General features: G+C 42.4%; 1 protein-coding gene across 3 annotated transcripts in view; it reads right to left on the minus strand.

The window, feature by feature from the left end:
* Positions 1-19,842, minus strand: part of dennd5b (DENN/MADD domain containing 5B) — an 80,586-nt gene that overhangs the window by 11,305 nt on the left and 49,439 nt on the right. For all 3 annotated transcript variants that reach the window (XM_041780675.1, XM_041780674.1, XM_041780673.1), the window contains 8 exons: positions 15,733-15,920; positions 9,166-9,753; positions 8,474-8,705; positions 5,481-5,631; positions 5,247-5,337; positions 2,318-2,449; positions 2,019-2,171; positions 17-95 (listed from right to left, as the gene is read on the minus strand). In XM_041780675.1, coding sequence (XP_041636609.1) covers positions 17-95; positions 2,019-2,171; positions 2,318-2,449; positions 5,247-5,337; positions 5,481-5,631; positions 8,474-8,705; positions 9,166-9,753; positions 15,733-15,920 — 1,614 coding nt within the window. The remainder of the gene's footprint in view (positions 1-16; positions 96-2,018; positions 2,172-2,317; positions 2,450-5,246; positions 5,338-5,480; positions 5,632-8,473; positions 8,706-9,165; positions 9,754-15,732; positions 15,921-19,842) is intronic.

Raw genomic sequence — 19,842 nt, forward strand, 5'->3', positions numbered from 1 at the left:
TTGTTTTGTTCTTCACCTGGAGACTCGGCCTGCTGCTCCACCTTCTCCTCTCGGGCCTGATAGTGCAGCAGGTGGGACCACAGTGCTGACTTCCCCTGAAAGGTTGAAGATGTCGGTGTTAAAAAACAGCTTACACGTTCACTGTTGACGGGGAGGATTATACACAAAACATACAAAGAGGATTTCAGAGGCAATAACCTCTTAACCTTAATATCCAATATGTTCATAAAAACCTGATTAACCACGGCGTGTTTAGACCAACAGCAGCTATCTCTGTGCTACATCAGATCTACTTTACCATCAATCTGATTATTCAGCATGTGCACTGGCAGTTTTAAAGCTTTAAAGGGACATTTCGCCTTTCTTTAAACCTGAACCTGTTTATTTCCACATGTTTGGGCCTGGATGTCTATAGGAACAGCAAGAATTGTGATTGCTTCAGCTGTCAGCCATAAAGTTGACTACATGGCTGCAACTTAATCCTTAATCCAGAGGCAAAAAATAAAAGCATTTTGACTTAAAGTTGTTTTTGTCACTGACACCCTCAGATTAATATTCTAAGTGTTTAAGAACATCACAGACAACATCACAGTCACCGTAATCTGCTTATCTAAAAGTACAATATGTTGAATTTTCCAACTAAATTTCTACACTAATTAAATTATGTCTACTCCTTTGTTTTGAGTTCTTACATTACCTTAATTTTTTCTTATGATCTTAAAAGTTGAGGAAATTCTTCATTTTAATAGTTGTTTTATGTCATGTCAGTTGCCATGACAGAGCTGCTGTAACAGACTTGACTTGTTTATCATTGCTGTTGAAACATCAGATGCTATGTCACAGACCGCTACATAAGAGAGTGGGAACTGCTTCTAGAAGCAGCCGTTCTGTTACTGTACCCTTCAGTTTTTTCAATTGTCTTAAATTGCTAACCTGACACGCCAGATAGACGGTTTCATATATCTACTGCATGGATAAATTCCACATTTATCCGGGAAAGCTCCCATAGAAAGCAGCTGGGAAGGGCAGGACTTTTCAAAAAATTCTCTGAAGGTGATTGGAGGAATGTTCTGTCTGTCACATCTGCAACGGACCAATCCGAGCAACAAGACAAAGTAAGGTTTTGCTCAGTCTGACAGGCCAGTGCTGCCGTAGTTGTGAATTGTGGAGCTCTTCCGTGAATAAATGTAGGCTAAGGCCAGTCAGGGGACATGCAAAAACATCTTCTCTGCCTTCGATGTGACTCTCAGAAAATGTGGTTCAGTTCCAATTAAACTGCCGCTTTCCAAATCAAAACAAGATGGAAACAGTGGAGGTGGATGGAGCGGAGAAACACATCGCTATCTGTCATCTTTTGTAGTTGCTTAGATTGCGGGGCCCCCTGGTGGCAGGATTTGTAGAATACAGGAGTTGCTGCTCTACCTCTTTGTTTTTTCATTTTTTTCTTGTTGACAAGTTGTAATTATCTCCATGTGTGGTCATTGTTCCAACCAAATTAGAGGTAAGCATGATAATAAGGCAATATTGACAGTTAATTAACTGCAGACACAATAAGGAACTGCCTCAAAAAAATACATGTTGAGAGAAAATGTATTTCTCTCATTCTCATAAGCTCATAACCATATGTAAGGATTGAAACATTTACTGACTCATAAATATCAGCTCCCTCTCCACCATGACTGTCTGCTACAACGCTTGCAATACTGCTGACGATGTCTTTCAATCTCACGCTCCATTTTCCCTTCACTTGTGAAAAAGAACCTGAGATGCTTGAACACTATATACCTGAGACAGAAACTCACTTCCCTTGTTGAAAACAGTTTTCAAAAGTAATCAGCTTGTCAAAGGCACATAGGATGCTCTGTGATTGGTCAATTTGCCTGTAACGGATTACGCTGCAGTTACCACATCTGAATCAATCAACCATTTTTTTTATTGCTTGTAGTTATTTGGACTCCAAAGTTTCGGCACAGGTCTCAAAAAAGCTGGACTTGTGTACTTTTGTGGTGTCTGCTGACCTGTTTAACTTGCAGCCCGTGGCTCCAGATCCTTTCCAGCAGGTCACACAGGCTGGCGATCAGAGTGTTCTCCTCCAGCCCCGTGATGTTGGCTTCACCGTGTCCAAGCTCCACCGCCTCCCGGCCCATCTTCTCCACTAGCATACGCTTCGTCTAAAAACACATGAAGATGCACACGATGTAAGAAAAATCAGCATTAAACTATGGCTCAAATTCTTCATACTGTTGATTTAAAGGCCAGCTGTATTTGATCTGTGTTGTTTTTACAGTTTTCATCATGTTGTAGTTGTGTGTTTTACCTTCATGCGACACTCCTTGAGCAGCCCCTCCACAAACTTCCAGTTGGTCTGAGCAATGACAGCAGGAGAAAGGTCGGACAGCTTGGGCTGTCTCAGGTTCTTCTGCAGGCTGCGAGCTTCCTGCATATATTTCTGAGAATCGGACACAAAACATCAGAACCATAGCAATGAAAGGGGAACCTGTTAGTGGTGTAGCATCTAAAACTCCTGTAAAACAGTAATCGAACACTAAAACGGAGGATTATATGTGAGCAAACAAGGGAAAGTGTGATACAGGTGGGGAATGAAAAGCACTGAAGCTACGACAATTTTTGACAAAGTGAGAGCTTGATTAAAACTGAAAAACAGATGTCCAAGGTTGGACTCGAACCCAGACCACTGGCTTGGAGTACAATGACCTCTGTGTGGCATGACTGCTTGGCTATCAGCGCTCCTTTTGGTATGTACTTGGGATTTAAAGTATCACAGTATCAATGATTTGGACTGTAGAATGGACAAGTAGTTCCCAACCTTTGTTACTCTGAGTGCCCCAACTTGTTCCTAAGTAAAGCTGGTCCCCTTAAGACCCACATAAAAAGAGGACTTTTTTTTAAAGGAACCAACATCAGTTCTAACAGTTTTCATTGACAGATTGCAAACAGAACAGGCTACAGCTCACCATACAAGAGCTAACTTAGTTATAGATTACGTAGCTATGCAGCTGACCTAGCTAGAGCTAAGCTCACACAGCAGTTACGTAAGCTACGCTATCTTTGTAGCTAACTAAGCTTTGGCTACATTGCTAAAGCTCATTATAGTTAAGCTAACTTAAAGAAAATGTAGCTACGCAGATAACTTAGCTAAAGCTAAGCTCACAAAGCAGTTACATAAGCTATGTAGCTATGCTATCTATTCATCTATCTACACATTGGCCTTTAACTGTCCCCAACTGAACACGCTCTAGCTTTTCTCTGAAAGTTGTTACCTCCGCCAAGGAGGTTATGCGATCGGCAGGGTTTGTTAGTTTGTTGGCAACATAACTCAAAAAGTTATGGACGAATTTTGATGAAATTTTCAGGAAAAGTCAGAAATGGCATAAGGAAGAACTGATTCCATTTTGGGAGTGATCCGCATCACTGTCTGGATCCAGGAATTTTTTAAGGGATGCTTTACTATTGGGATATAGGGCTAATGGTGGAGGGCTGCTCTCTCTGAGTGCATTTCTATTTCATTATTGTGACTATTAATGTTGTTGTCAAAATAATTACTTTTATGAGCAGCTATAACTTTTTAATCACTTTTAAATTTTACTCATTTTCTTCTGTTTCCCTTCATTCTTTTAATGTTGTCTTCTGTAAAGCACTTAGATCAACTGTGCTGTGTGTAAAGTGCTATATAAATAAAGATGATTTGATTTAATCTACATAGCTAACTTGGCTTTAGCTACTTATGCTAAAGCTCCCATAGCTAAAGCTAACCTAGCTATAGATAATGTAGATATGTAGCAAATGTAGCTTACATAGCTAAAAAGCTTATAAAGCAGCTATGTATCTACATTATCTATGTAGCTGAGTTAGCTTTAACTAAGGTTGCTCAAGGCCAGGTTGTAAAAGCTAACTTAGTTATAGATTATATAGCTACGTAGCTAACTTAGATAAGGCTGAGCTCACAAAAAAGCTATGTAAGCTGTGTATAAACATTATTATTATCATAGCTAAGTTAGCTTTAGCTACCTTTACTGAAGCTCATGTTGCTAAAGCTAACTCAGCTATAGATAATGTAGCTACTCAACTAATGAAGCTAAGGCTAATCTCACAAAACAGCTACGCAAGCTACGTATCTACATCATGTACATAGCTAAATTAGCTTTAATGATGTTTGCTAAAGCTCATGTTGCCACAGCTTACTTATAGATAACATAGCTACATAGCCATGTAGCAAAAGCTAAGCCCACAAAGCAGCTGCATTTGCTCAAGCTAACATTGCAAAAGCGACTTAGCTACATTAGTTTATGCTGTAATGTTAATTATGTAGCTTTCATAGCTATGTTTGCCTTAGTTAAAGCTAAGCGCTAAAGCGAGTTACTGTTCCCCTGTGAAACTACTTCTAAAATGGGTCAAAACATAATTCAATCCTGTATTTGACCTCTGACCTTTTCCTCTGTATTATTTATGAACTGTTGTTTAGTCTGTAATGTTTGCAATGTAGTTATTTCATGGATTTAACTGACAGTCTTTATGAATAATGTTAAATTAAAAAAACCCTGAATCTGTAAATATGTTGTACAGGTAAATTTGGCACTTCCTTTCTGAGATATATGGTGTCACAGATGAACGGTCTGTAAGAGTGGCTGTCAGAGATATACGGTCTGCAGCCAGACCCCTCTCAAATATTCATCAACCCTACATTCCTCTTTAGCGCCACCCTCTTGCCCAAATGTGGTCTTTTCTGGCTAAAAAAACATAACTAATAGTTCACATAGTATAAGGAGATCTTATTATTAGTTAATAGCAGGAGCTCTGGGTAAAGATTCAAGGTGTGAAGGTGGGGACAGAGGGGGGTCAACACGAGCAGCTCCTCCACGTACCAGACAGGATGCAGAAGCAGATTTCTTTGGCGGTTTGATAGGCGGAGGGGACGCTTTGTCCCACTCCCAAAATGCCATGGAGTTCTGCAGGACCAGACAGCCCTCCTAAAAGGAAGGAGGAATGACCGGACCCCAACCCAACCAAGCAGCACAGGAAAGAGGAGCAAGCAGAGAGGAGCAACAAAAGAGAAGAATGGGACAGAAAACAGAGCAGCATGCATATGAAGGATGAAACAGAAACAAAAAAAAGTCAGAGGAGGAAACAGAAATATGATGACAAACTGAAACAAAACAAAAATAAAAAAACAGAGGAGGGCACATGGCAGGCTGCAGGTTAATTGTTAAAGGCTTCTTTTTGTTTACCTCTTTCAGGTCATTGTCGAGGTTCAGATGCTCTGACTGTTGTCTGTGTCTGTCTTTTCTTCGCTGTGTCGTTGCTGTTCTATGAGACCATCTGCAATTAAAACAAGACAACATTTTTGAAGACTTCTAACCTCTATGAATGTCTTTCATTTGGAACTTGCAGAAACCAGGTAGAAAGATGAGCCCAGCTTCATGGGTAAAGTGTGTTTCAGTCATGTGGTGCATTTTCCTCACTTGTTGTTGCTGGGCCCTGTATTGAGCACGTCAGCCTGCAGTTTGGGGAAGAATCCCTGCTCGTATTTGCCCTGGCCAATCTTCATGTCCAGCAGGTGAGGGTGGATGGCCGTGTGGTCGATCTTCACCAGACGCTGCTCGATAGCCTGAGCTGCAGGAGAAAAAAAAACCCCATCCAATCCAGTCAGACACTGAGAGTGGGGCATAGTTTTATTGTAGACTGAGCAATCATACTTCCCTAACATCTGAGTAGATGAAGAAGAAAGCTGTCATGTAGCTGGAGTCTTTTCTCTTTAAGCCAACAGTTAAAGATGCCATATCTTTGTTTTATTTGATTCAGATGTGCTTTGAGCTTATGTATGTTTTTGCATCAGTTATAATAAAATGATGTTACATCACAGAAACTGTGAGACTCGATAGCAATATCATTAAGCTAAAACATGCATGTTTTTAGGTTTTAGAAATAGCACAACCGGGTATTTACTGAGCAAGGTTTCAATCTCCATCTCTAGTAATCCGCTGATAAAACTGTTACAAATACAGGGTAAAAGCTATTTTTTTAAACACTAAAGTACTTTTTGTGAGATCCTGAAATAAGCCCCTATTTAAAAAGAAAAAAAGGAAATGTGTTTGGAATAAGTATTTGGTCTGAATTAATAATTATAGATTCTGATTTGGATCTTGATTCACAGCATCGGATTTTAATCAAATCAAATTATGGCATATGTAAAAGTACATAAGTCCTACCAAACAGTTAACCAATGATTTGATTTCATAGATGAATTTAAAACAATGATGGAGAAAAGCTGGAAGCATGAAGGAAAATTTTAACAGTTTTTCTCCCTAATTATGTGAAATCCATCCATGAAACCAAAAGGAAGTTATATACAAGTTAAATAAAACCTACTGACTGGCGTTTTGCTGATCCGAGTCCTCAATCAAATATGAAAGGAAAGAAGACAGTGGAGATTGGTTGAGCTGAGCAGTATGTCTCTACTCGCCATGTTTTATCTTGTTACCTATTGGCAGCGTGTCTGTGTTGATTTGCACACCACACCATTGCTCCAATTGTCCTTGATACCTCTAAGAACACTTCTTGGGTGTAATGGTACAAACTGGTGCCATAAAAAGATCTTTAAAAAGAGCTAAAGGTAGAAGGGAATAATGTAACATATGAAGTAGACACAGGCTGTTATTTTGATTAAGAGCCATCTGGTGGCAGATTTTCCATACTGCGTGTTAAAGCAGAGTCTAATGGAGGAAGAAAGCAAAATTGTCTGCAACAAATCCTTTCCTCTGAGGACAGAAAGCCTTCCTTTACTTCAGAACTGATTGTTTACATCATAAATCACAGATGAGGTGTGTTTTCCTCTTATCTCTCTCTCTACCATGTTCATTACTCTCTCTCTCTCCTGAGATCCACAAACAAACTCAGACCTAATTCTCCCTCGGTGTCCTTCACCTGCAGCAGCAACCACGCTCCTATCTCTCCACTCTCCGTCCATCTCTGTGTTTGTGTTTAACTGTTTGCGTTGTGTTGCCTTGAAATTGAACATGTTTTGTCTCTGACAGGAGCTGCAGCGTTAATCTGCTGAGCGGAGGCATCGGAGCGAGACGCCACGGGGGTTAGACAGACGGACAGGCAGTGAGGAAACGCTGCTTTTTGTCTGAGTAATTGTGTACCTGAACGCACCGTCGCACACAGATGATCTCACCTTCAGCAATTAGAGCTTTACATCGCTCGGAGCATGAGCATGAAACAGCAAGGGTCATGAGGAGACAACATGCATGAATTCATTCCAGATCGTCTTTTCTCGACTGTCTGATGCAGAAACACACGTCAAAGATTCCCTCTTGGCCTCCAGCCCTCTGCATCAGTCCTGCATCTGACCTCCAGCCTCTCCCTGCACATTCAGCACCAATTAAAGTCTTAACGAAGGCGAAGTCAAGCGGCACTAATTAAGAAAAATCAGAGAAAAACCCTTAGCAATCACTCCTGCAGTGAGAAGGCGTCAGTGTTTCTGCTTATATGTGAGGAAGAAAGTGATGGAGTGTTTGCTTTGTGGAGGAATGAAGAGGGCGGTTCCTGGTCACCAGGGAGCCGAGCTGCTTCCAGACGATAAATGAAGGACAAGAGGGGGAAGGAGAGGTGGAAGAAGAGTGTTGGTGTGGATTTTCAAACTGCAGTGAAATCCTGTCTGACCTCGGTTAATGGACGAGGGAGAGACTTTGAAGGACAAGACAAGCATGCTGATCTCCTGCATATTAAAACCACCACCAGTAATGCAGTCTGGTTGTTTTCAAACATCTAAAATGAAACCAGGTTATAAAAGTTGCAGCTTTAGAGGTACTTTGAATCCATAAGGGAGTCCTCCAAGGTTTGGCCCATCTTGTTCCGCTTATCTTGTTCCAGTGGCAAAAGGCTAAGAAAGTCAACCCAGATGTCTCTTTCCTCTGTGACATTACCCAGGTCCTCTTGGGAGATCCAGAGGCATCCCCAGGCCAGATGGGATATACAGTGAGTTCTGGTTTTTCCCCTAAAGTATCTTACAGCATGTCATACCCAAAAGACCTCCAGAGGGAAGCAGAAAAGAGTCATCCTGATCAGATGTACACTTCAACCGGCTCATTCCAATGTGAAGGGGCAGCAGAGTTCCCAACCCAGACAGCCTGCAGAGGAAACTCATTTGACGATCGGGGAGTTTGGAAGGACATTTAGCAGCTTTTCCATCCAACTCAACTCCTTCTTCATCACAACAGCCTGGTTCAAAAACACATTTAAAAAAACCCTACAAACCAGCTGAATCCAGACATACATACCTTGCTAGGAAGTAGGTTTCTTATTTAGCCCAGTTTTATTTATGTTTAGAATAACCTGCTTTGGACAGAACAATCTAAATTCTGGTATTCATTTCTATGCTGATGATACTGTGATTGTTGCTGTGCTGTTTTTGTGTCAATACAGATGTAAAAATAGACGTTGCTTAGCTTACCGGACTCCTTGAGGACGGAGCACCTCTGGTAGCTGGACGATCGGAGGCTCGGAGCGCGGACATTGTAGAGACGAGCTTTCTCGATGCGTGTGTCGAAGACGCGGAGCAGCGGCTCCTTCTCCTCCCACTGGGACATGATCTTGTTGTCAATGAAGGTGGCGAACATCTGTGTCTCGATGAAGTGGGAAAGAAAGGGAAGGTACGGCTCGGGCTGATCAGACAGGAACGAAGCCTGAACGAGCAGGAGCAAAAATGGAGATTTAAAATCTTAAATGCCAAACAAAACCTCACAATATTTACTGCTGTGGCTAAGTTACACAGATTTATCTACTTAGGAGTTTATTTAAAAGCAGGCAGGGATGTGCTGGTATAAGTTTTATCTGACGCAAATATAGGATACAAATATAAGTCTTCATATTCATTGTTTTAGTCCTGGGCGAAAAGCTTTTCTCTGATTCACAAGGGAAAAACACTGTGAAAAATGCAACAAATGCAATTTACCACCCCTGCACCTCTCTGGGTTAATGTCGGCAAACAACATGTCAGATTGGATTTATTTTCTGCTTTTGCACATGCACCAATCCAATCCAGACTTCATAGAATAAAACAGTTCTCTCCTGCAGAATCAGCTGAAAAATAAAAACAAAGAAGACAGAAAGTATCATCAAAACAGAGTAAATTTCTCTCCTCACCTTGTCAAAATTGTGCATTTGCTCCCTGTTGGTGAGCCAGGACTCCAGGTCAGGTGCGCTCTGAATGACGAAAGCTTCGTAGTCGGCAAACATGGTGATGAAACGACTGGCAAACACCTCCCTCAGCTGCACGTTCAGCTTGGCGTTCCTCAGCTCCTCTTCTTCGGTTGCAGTCCGGGCTCCTTGTCCCTCTGTGCTCTGACCTTTAACCCCCGCCCTTAAAGCATCCACGCGCGCCACCGTCACCCCGGTCCGTTTGGTCAGCGCTTGCAGCCTCTCCAGCGTGGCATTCCCCTGCAGCAGCTCCAACACCGCCAGTTCCTCGCCCGCCAGGTTGCCATTTCGGCCGTCGTCCTCAAGCTGACGCAGAGCGGCTGTCCTTCGCTCCCGGTTTGGAGTAGAAGGGGTGCTGCCAGGGGTGCTGCCTGGCGTACGGGTCCGTGGAGGGGCCCCAGAGTTTGGAGAAATGCCAAAGCTGAGAAGAACCTCGCTGAGCTCCTGGACGAACTCGGATTTGTTGGGAAAGTTGGGAAAGTCTTCGGGGAGCTCGATGTAGTGGTTGTCGATGTCCACGAAACAAAGATTGGCCTACATCAAAAAATATTCACCAGTAAGTAAAACATTAATACTTTCTTGAATTTATATTTTACATCTTAATCATTTAGTTCCATTGAACAGAAGGCTTAATGAACAAAGGTTTCAGTGGACACAGGAGATAGAGAACCTTAAAATATGGAAATGTTGCCAATAATTTTTTACAATTTAGACAGAGAGTAGGAGTTTTTCAGCCCTTTTGATAATTGGGTGTCTAGGACTCATTTTTCTGCTAATTACTGCTCCTTTTACTGTCAATCAATCAGTAAAATAATAACACTTAAGTGACTTTAAAAAACTGTTTACAACGATAAAAATGTGGAAAGTTCAAGCAGGAAAAACACTAAACATGGGTTACTTTTTTCCCAAATGTTCAGAGATAAAAATGCGTTTTTACATGACTGATTTCATAATGTTTCGATTTCCAGATTGCACAATGCTCACTGAAATATTGCTCTCTTTTCTAGCTCAGATATTTTCTAAATCACTTGGCTGTGGCTCTTCAGCAGCAGTGTGAATGTGGGTCAGTGTGCAATTGATAAAAACACACTGATGGCGATCAACCTTAATCTGACACAATGGAGTTTGCATCACACTCTCATATAGGATTAGAACCAAACCTCTGAAAATACTAAAGCTTTAAATCGCTTATCGACACGCGGAGATAAAGACAGTTTCATAATCGGAGAGGAGAACAGAGCTGCAGAGAGGAATCTGAAGGTCACTGAGAGGCTGCATTATCACAACAATGAAGCTGTTAAAAAAGATAAAACTTTATTTGTGTTGGAAGCCATGTGTTGGAAGGGGAAGACATCTGGTGGAAAGGAAAATTTATATTGCACCTTTAATTCAAACAAAATAGGTACCAAATCCAAAGAAAAAGTATGATCTAACAACAGAACGATCTAACAACAGAACGAAATATTTGTTAAAATGTGAATACACAATGAAGTAAGATGTAAGACATAACAAAGAAGGATTAAACAATCAGTGTGTGTCTGTGGTAGATCTATTTTCTAAGTAAAACAAACAAATCTGGAGGAAGACACCTCTGTATTTCTATCTAATCTGACACAGCAACTATTTCACATATCCATGGGATATACAGTCATGTGTTTACGCTTTAGGCATGTAGGGTGCTAAGAATTCATCACAGGGCCCAACGTGCCACAATCTGGGGCTGGGGAACTCGCATGGCAACCAAAGTCAAGCTTGACAGCAACTCTTTTGTTCGGGCCTTTTCACCCCTGGTCATACACCTGAAGACCGCCGGTGGTTTTCAATCTCTTTGGACATCCACAGCACAACCAGGGGCTCTTGGCAACCCTACTACCCACCCAGATGGTACCCTAGGCTATGTTTACTCACAAAATGAGAGGCATCTGACTGCAGACCTCGAGCAAACCTCTATGCTGGGGCATACGTCACGCCCCAGCAAAGAGGTCCGCCCCAGTGTAGAGGTCTGCTGCTGAGCGCCACAGCATAGAGGTTTGCTCAAGGTCTGCAGCCAGACCCTCTTCGCACAAAATCCACCCCTTACTCTGCCCTTAAGGTGTAGACTTTCTTTTATTATTTTCCCATGGGTCTGGTAATATGCAAGGACATCCAGAGCATGACCAGGGTTGTATCAATCCTCTTTCCTGCCCCATGGGGCCCTCAGCTGGCTTACTCGCCACATCTACGCCTCACTTCAGCCTCAATTTTTGGTCTAAAAATTCCTAAAAAATTCTACACAGTACTGTAATTCACATCCATCTAGGCAACAACGCATAGACAATGTCAAAGAACCTCCTAAAAAATCTCAGAGGGTGACAGCTCAGCGGACAAGTCAAAAGTTATCAATGAATGAGAACAGTGACACCAAACACGGAACTGTGGCATCACTGTACTGTGTAGTGCTACAGACGAAAAACTTTCATAAATCACACATCAGCGACCCGATTTCACCCACCATCAAATTTCTAAAGTGCGAGACATTGTAAGAGACAGTTCAAGAAACATGAGGAAGAAATGTACAAACAAAGGAGTCCCCAGCTTTGGCTGCTTTGCTTGTACAGTTAAGCAGTAAATGATCATTTACTTTTGTTTTATGTGCATTTATTTCAGTTAGGTAGACCTGATTCTTCCTTACACATAAATGATTCCCAGTCTCATCCTCACGGTTAGGAATATAAGCCATTAATTTAACACTGGGAACAGGTTGGCACTTGATATCGGCAAAAGCTGAAAGCCCAGGAATCAGACATTAGAAACTTGGACTGGTAGCTGGTAGCTACGTCTGACTGTCATCTCCAACATTTCTGTTCCTGAAAAAGTTGCCCTAGTTTGGATTATCAGACGCCTATTTCCACAAACAAAAAAAAGATGAGAAGAGCATAATAAAGAGATGTTAAAGTAATCTTGTCTGCAGTGAAAACATAAAGGCTGTTATCATTTTGACACGAGGTAAACAGAAGAAAAGCCAGTTTGAAGTGCAGAGTTCAAAAAGGCAAATCTTGTCTGGTATTCATTCCCCAATTACATCCGTATCTCTCTCTGCTGCTCCGGGCCCTTCTTTCATCATCGGCACATTTCTGGGTCACCTCCACTTCAAAGCATCATTCACAAACATGGAGGGGAGACTCAGGCGGGGGACTCCGTGTGGGGGAGGAGGAGGAGGAGGAGGCAGCAGCATCCTGCTCTGGCTGCGATCATTAGCATCCTCTCTGAATTTTCCGGATTAACGAGCGCTGGGAGTCGGGGATGTGAGCGAAGCCGGAAGCTGGCGAGTCGGCATGTTCTGCTTTGTTAGGGCCTTATCTTGCTTTGACACATGAATTCACATGGCACAGAGAGGGCACAACGATGAGCTAAACACGGCTTTAAACACCAGACACAGCCAGATCCTCAATGTCACAACTGAAATAAAAGAGGCACTAAAATACGCTTCAGATTCACGCTGCCTTCAGGTGGATATGTACACCCATTCAAAAAGAATAGGTGGTTTGCCATCCTATTGTGTTAAAAGTATCTCTGTCTGCTGAGAGAAAGCTGTGCAGTCTGCCTTTGTAAAACATGCTGCTGCAGCTTGTGCATGTTTACACTTGAAGTTATGTGTCATTATACCTGTGGGATCCTTTATTCACTCACCAATCCCTCTCACCAGTCTATGGGTGCTCTCTCTCTCCATTTAGTTTCTCTTTTCGATGGCCTGCCACAGTGCCTGGTGGATTCAAAACTCTATCAGTCACTCATTTTTCTTTTACCAGCCACTTTATTCTAATGAGCAACGTAAGATAAAGACATCTAGTATAATAGTGGAGGCTTCTAGTATTCAAGTTATGGACCGTCTGTCCGTTCATCCATTTACTTCCACTTATCCTGGGCCGAGTTGTGTTGGCAGCAGGCCAAGCAAGTTGACCCAGACATCTCTCTCCTCAGGAACACTTTCCAGCTCTTCCTGGGGTATCCCGAGGTGTTCCGAGGCTAAATGAGATATATAATCCTCCGGCAAGTCCTTGATCTACCCTGGGTTTCCCGTCCAGTTGGATGTGCCTGGAGGACCTCCACAGGGAGGGGACTAGGAGGCATTCTGATCAGATACCCAAACCACCTCAACTGGCTTCTTTTGAGGTGAAGGAGCAGCTGCTCCCCTTCGAGATCCCTCCGCATGTCCGGCTCCTCAACCTTTCTCTAAGTCCAAGCCCAGCCACCCTCCTGAGGAATCTCAGAAATCCACAATCCCATTCCTTCAGTCATTACCCAAAGCTCATGGCCGTAGGTGAGGGTTGGAACGAAGATCGACCGGTAAATTGAGAGTTTTGCTTCTGAGCTCAGCTCCCTCTTCACCATGACAGTACAGTACAAAGTCTGCAATACAGCCTCCGCCCTTTGATCTCACGGTCCATTCTACCCTCACTCTGATGGGGCTTTTCCACTATGGCTTTTAGCCGTGCCGTGCCATGCCAAACCAAGCCGTGCTGATTTGCATTTCCATCACGAGTTTGGCCGCGCTGAGCCGTGCTCAAAGCAGGCCAGCCCCACCTTCAAGCGTGCCATGCTGACGTCAAAGCACTTCCCCGGGTCTGATTTGCTGGGGGATTCACCCTCTGCTACTGATAACCCCTCCATGATCAATTTTCACCCCATGGGGAGACGGGGGAAAAACATTTTATCCCTGCTTCTGCTCCAGCTGTCCTTAACTCTGTTTCAGCAGTGTCAGCATTCAGAGTATGACTTAAATATTCATGATACAAGACCAAAGCTTGAGATTTTTCTGCATACTACAGTCGTATAATTGCGCACGACTTCTGACACTTATGAGTGAAATCAGGAAGGAGCAGGCGCAGATCGAGGATTACACCTTTTTCTGCACCTACTAATAACCAAAGTTTGACCCTGTCCCCTTCTTATAGACAATTCTAGACTTCAAAAAATAAAATGCAGGAGATGTTCGTAACATTTCGCCCATGACCGAGTCTGTCTTTAATTCATTAACTGGCGCTAGTGAAGCATGCCGTTCTCACTGCCCAATTCAAAAATATGATTGTGTTCATTTACTGCTCTTTAGAGACCCACAAATCAATAAGGAGATTGTTCTTTAACTTATATGCAGAAAAATCCTCTCCTTTTGGTGATAAGTGCAAACTATTGTTTGTTTACTGATCACCGGATAATGGGGGAGAGAACGACAGGGAGAGAGAGAGGGAGGGAGAGAAAGAAAAAAGAGCAGCTTGCAGCGCTGTCGGTGTCCAGTTTGATTTTTGCTTTAAACCAATGTAAAGTCATTCAGATCAGATAATGTAGAGAGATCGAGGAGGGCTCAGAACACTGCGTCATCAGCTCTAGACGTGCCCTCAAACAGGTAGCTCAGCTGTGGTGGAAAAGCGAACCCCCTGCTGCGCTGGGCTGCCGTGCTGAGTCGAGCTGAGTCAAGCCGAGCCGCGCTGTGTAATGGAAAAGCCCCATCAGATACTTGAACTCCTTCACTTCACACAACACAGAGGCTGCCAGCCGAGGGCTTGTGAGTATCCCCACACCTGCCCAGTGCCTCTCACCCTGGGCAACTCCTGAGGGTCTAGCCTCACTCCAGGAGTTTGGTTCCAGAACTGGTGCTGTACGTGGAGGAGAGTCCAACTATATCTAGCTGGTAATGATCTACCTCTTGCACCTCCGCAGCTTTGGTTCCTTCCAGAGAGTGGGCATTTCAAGTCCCTAGAACCAGTCTCTGACACTAAGGGTCAGAACACTTGGGTCCCCACCTTTGCCTGCCCCCCAGCCTGCAATGCACCCTATCCCTATGCTCAAACCCTGTAGATGTGAGCCCGCATTGAGGCAGCCCCATGTTATCTCTTTGAACTGGGCCCAACTGGGACCCATGAAAATAAGCCTGACCTGTCGTCCAGCCTCAGTGGCTGGTAGGTTGAGCAAATTCACCTGGCACTGCTCAAAAATTTCAGTCTTTGGCTGATTGTGGGTGCCAATTTCCACCTGCCTGCTCCATTTGAGGGGTTCATTCACAATCTGATCGCAGTCAGGAACAGAAGTTTAACCAGATTAATTGTTGCCTTTACATTTTTACCTTCCTTTGATGCAATTTGTGTTTTTCTTTTGTATCTAAAACATCAGGTCTAGGGCGCAGATGGCCCAACAGCTAGGTCATGCCCCATGTATGCGGGCAGCCCAGGTTAAAGTCTGGCCTACGGCCTCTTTCCTGCATGACTCACCTCCGCTCTCTCATGCCTATTTCCAACTCTATCCACTGTCCCCTTCTCTGTAATAAAGGCATAAAAGCCCCAAAAATATTTCTGAAAAAAAAAAATAAATAAATAAATAAAAACAGCTTTCTTTACATTCAGACTTGTGCAGTAAAAATAACACAGCTGTCCACCAAACCTTTACCTTTATTAAGCATGAGAGTGTGTTATCACGTACCTTTGGATGTGTTTTATCTACAGACATTAAATATAAATAACGGATATTTAATCAGTGTACCTCCTGAGGCAGCTCCAGTTTGGAGCGATCCGTCCCATCTTTGGACTGCAAACCCATCAGGTACGGGACCGGAGCGTCCAAGAAGTGCAGCAGAGACGCCGGCAGGATGGGGACGTAGACGTGCTGCCACTGGAAGGGAAACAGCAGTGTGGTGATGCCTTCAGCCACCGTCATCAACCGCTGGTAGTCTGAGAGAAGAGAGGAACATGATTATAAAAGAGAGACTTTAAAAAGATTCATGCATGACATTTATTCTATTCACTTGACTTCAACTTAGAGGAAAAAGCAGAATGTTTAAAGAATATCTGAGTTATGCAAGGATGATTTTATTCCTCTATAAAGACGGTGGCCCAGAGCGGAGCCACCAAGGGAGAAACAATAAGAGGTTTATGAAATAGCATGTTATAGCACTGATGTGCAATAAAGACAGAAATGCAGAGATTCCCATTAAATCTGAAAATTGTGTTTTCCCATGTGTGTCTGAGACAATTCCCTCTCCTGCTCTCTAAACAGATTAAAGGTCGGCGGTCACTGCAGGGTTCAATCCGGATCTCTGGGAAGGTTTAATCTGGATCTATAGGAATAAAAAAACAATAAGAGATGATGGAGTTAAACCAATTTATCCAATCAGCTGTCCTCTACTACTGTCAGCCCCTCCTCCCTTTGTCATTTCTTATTATTCCATCTAGATCAGTCAAGGTCATCCTGTACGCAAATGCTCATAAGGGTCTATATTATAAAAGAAGTGCATGACTTTGCATCTAAGTAGCAGAACTCTGTCCACCAGTGAAGTTTTGTCTATTTAAATGATCCGTTATGCAATCAATTTGGGAAAAACTTCCTTTTCTACTATGTATCTATTGCTAAAACAGAACAGAGATTGTATTGCTTGAAAGACAAGATACTGAAAAATATTTACTGATAATTTTAATCTGTTTAAAGGGAGGATGAAAGAATAAAGCTCTAGTCTGTTCAACATTTCCCAGTGGTGACAGTAAAATTCCTCTCTGTTTAAACAATAAAATCACTCATGAAGAAGAGCACCTGGCTGCTTTATCTTTCCTCCAGAGACAGGAAGAGTTTTAATTTATGTCTGAGAGGGAGAAGATAAGAGCTTAACAAAAGAAGAAGTTTTGATTCAACGCCTCTGCACAGTGAAGGTCAGACTGAGCAAATCGAAGAGAAAACAGAGATCAGATTTTAGGTCAATGCACATAACATACTGTAAAAAGATCTAGGTTGTGAGAATCAGTCGAGGCATGCTGTGACAGGAAAGAGATACTTAATGCCTCTCTTTGTTTGTCACCACACCTGAAAATCAAGAGAACGTTCTCACAGGATCCACATGTATCAAACTTTCGCTGTTTTTGCACAAACTTGTTTGAAAGTCTAGCTCCAATTGCAGGTTTGGTTGGGCAATCTCATCTTCAACCTTCAGTAAACACTCATTTTCACTCCGAGGTAGGGCTGGGCAATACACACAAAAATAAATTTCTCTGTATTTTATAGCTGAATGGTGATACAGGACACATAACTTTTTTTTTGTAGGAAATTTTAAATACCAGACTTATCGGCTTTGATGGGGTTCTTGTTTGATACCTCAACAACAAAAATGGAAGTCCTAGACACCTTTTTCCTGCACCTGCATGAAAAAATCAATATGACAACATACTGTCACATGCTCCTTGCTGATACATGTATCAACACAGATGTCGCAGAATCAATGGCTACAAATGCAGTGGCAGCAGTTTTAAAATACACATCCTCTACAATGCAGTTAAAGGCCTACAGATCATTTAAAGTATCATTACAGACATTTTAGCCAGAAAACTGTCTTTGTCTCTTCTTCTAAGGTCAAAGTAAGTTCAAGGGCCTGGCTAATGACTGTATTTCTACTGAGTGGGCGTGAACTTCAGCTCAATCAACAGACATGCCCACATCCTCCTGGAGCAGATTTTACTGCCTCATTTTTCATGATTTTGAAGCTTAATTTTATAAACTTGGAAACGTTTTATTTTACTGAAATTTGATTTATGGGTTCATAACACAGTGAACTGTCAAACAACAGACCTAAATACAAATTTATTTTCACTTAACAGGGTCTTTAATACTCAATTCTGTTCTTTTCTCAGATCTGATTTTTTTGTTTGCCTCTTCACGCTGCAGTCAACTTTTACAAGATCAGATATGTATCTGATTCAGAACCACATAAGAAAGTGGCCTGAATCTGATGCAAAAAGGTCCGATTCAATGTGACTTGCGCTTCACACCGTCAGAAAAAAACAGATACTTGTCACACGTGAGCAATAAAATCTGATTCAGGTCACTCTGACCTGCAGCGTGAACGCAGTCTTCGTCTGCAAGACTAAAAAAAGGAATTCTGGATTAATTCAGGTTTTCAAACGCCATAAAGTTGGAAGCTGAACACAAACAACATGGCCAATCTCCATCTACACATGACAAGACTATGGCCCGACAACAGCTACACTCACTCTAGTCTCAGTAACAAAGAAGAATGAATGACACAGTCAGCAACATTAACAAAGTCATACATTTATTGAAGTAGAATTCATGGTAGACATGTTGTTATTGATGTTCATCACATCGCACAGATGTGTCTAATAAAGTGGTCCGTGAGTGTATTTACAAATGAATTTATGATTATCAGTAGATAGTAGGTAAGTGGATAGGCAGCGTCTTAAAAGTCACTGGTAAAACACAATTTAAAATGCTTCTCTCTGTCCTCCAAACGTGCATCTTCTCTCCTTTATCTTCCTAAAGTCATATTCAATTAGGCAGGCAGAGGCCTACACATGTAGCTGACACACACCTCCTGAAAAAGACAACTACACATCGAAACAACTAAGGCTACAGGCCTTTGATTGGTCTTCTGGGTAGCATGAGTGCCTGCCAGGCTCTGAGTAATGTCTATGGACAGAGCATGTGCTCTCCTGTGCGTTAAAAAGCTGAAGACGGTGATGCAACTAGTCAAAGCTACTGATTGGCCGTTTCAGATCAGAATCTTCCAGCATGCATGTTTACATGACCTCTTTTTATTCGGCTTTTATTCTGATCTGTGAATGTTAACATAACTAATGACACCATTTCTGTTTCATCTGAACCATAATCTCAGTTCAAAAGCTCAGAGAAAGTAGGTTGACCTACAAGGACAACCCACGTCTTTGTTTCTGTTCTCCAGTCTAAATCTAGATTTGTTTAACCTCAAGTAAAACAGGTTCAATGTTTCTCCCACACAGTGACTCCTCTGTGAAGCAGTCTGACTTTGTCTCTTCATGTTACTCTAAATCTTCACCTGCTCTCCTTTATTTCACACCGCTACGCTCTCCTCCTCATCCTCTCAGCTGCTCTCATTATCACTTCACTGCCAGGAGAAAAGTGTGACTTTCTTTCACTCTTCATAAATTTTCCGTCATCAAAGCTCACTGAGCCGAGCCTCCAGGGAACAACGGCGAGTGATTTTATCATCTCCTCTGAACTTTAACTGAATCATAATTTCTTTAACAGAGGGAAAAAAAAGCTTTTGGCTGCTTTAGAAAAAGGCTGATTCATCTCAGATGACGATTCTGCATCGCGGAGGAAACTCCCTCTGAAATGTGACAGGGACAAGAGTCTGTGAAAGGTGTGCAAGCGTTCAAACAAATCTGAGATGTCACAGAGCAGAGCTGCAGAAATCCCCTAAGCATATAGGACGCTGGAAACAGGATGGGACACGTCGAGTCATTGTGAAACTGTAACACTGATGGATAAACACAAACAGAAACATGAATATGGTTACAGATTCTAGGTATCAGCAGCAGCATGAAAATGTAGAGAAATAAAATTAGCTGTGGAAGGAGGCCCTGTGGTTCCAAACGTTGGTGACTTTTTGCCTCATGAATAAGGACTTCATCTCTAATAAATTAAAGGACACTTGAGCTTTAATTGCTACTGAAGAAGTCTCAGCAGGCCAGACAGAAAAAGAAAAAAAGCCCTTTGATACAAACACGTCTCCGTGTTTAATTCATCACTGCTGGTGTCAGAGGCAGTTGTTTCTGCAGAAAAACAACCCAAACTCGACCTCACTCAAGTGGAAAACAGCCTTTTCCCTTC

The sequence above is a fragment of the Cheilinus undulatus genome, linkage group 23, assembly GCF_018320785.1.
Source record: "Cheilinus undulatus linkage group 23, ASM1832078v1, whole genome shotgun sequence".
NCBI lineage: Eukaryota > Metazoa > Chordata > Actinopteri > Labriformes > Labridae > Cheilinus > Cheilinus undulatus.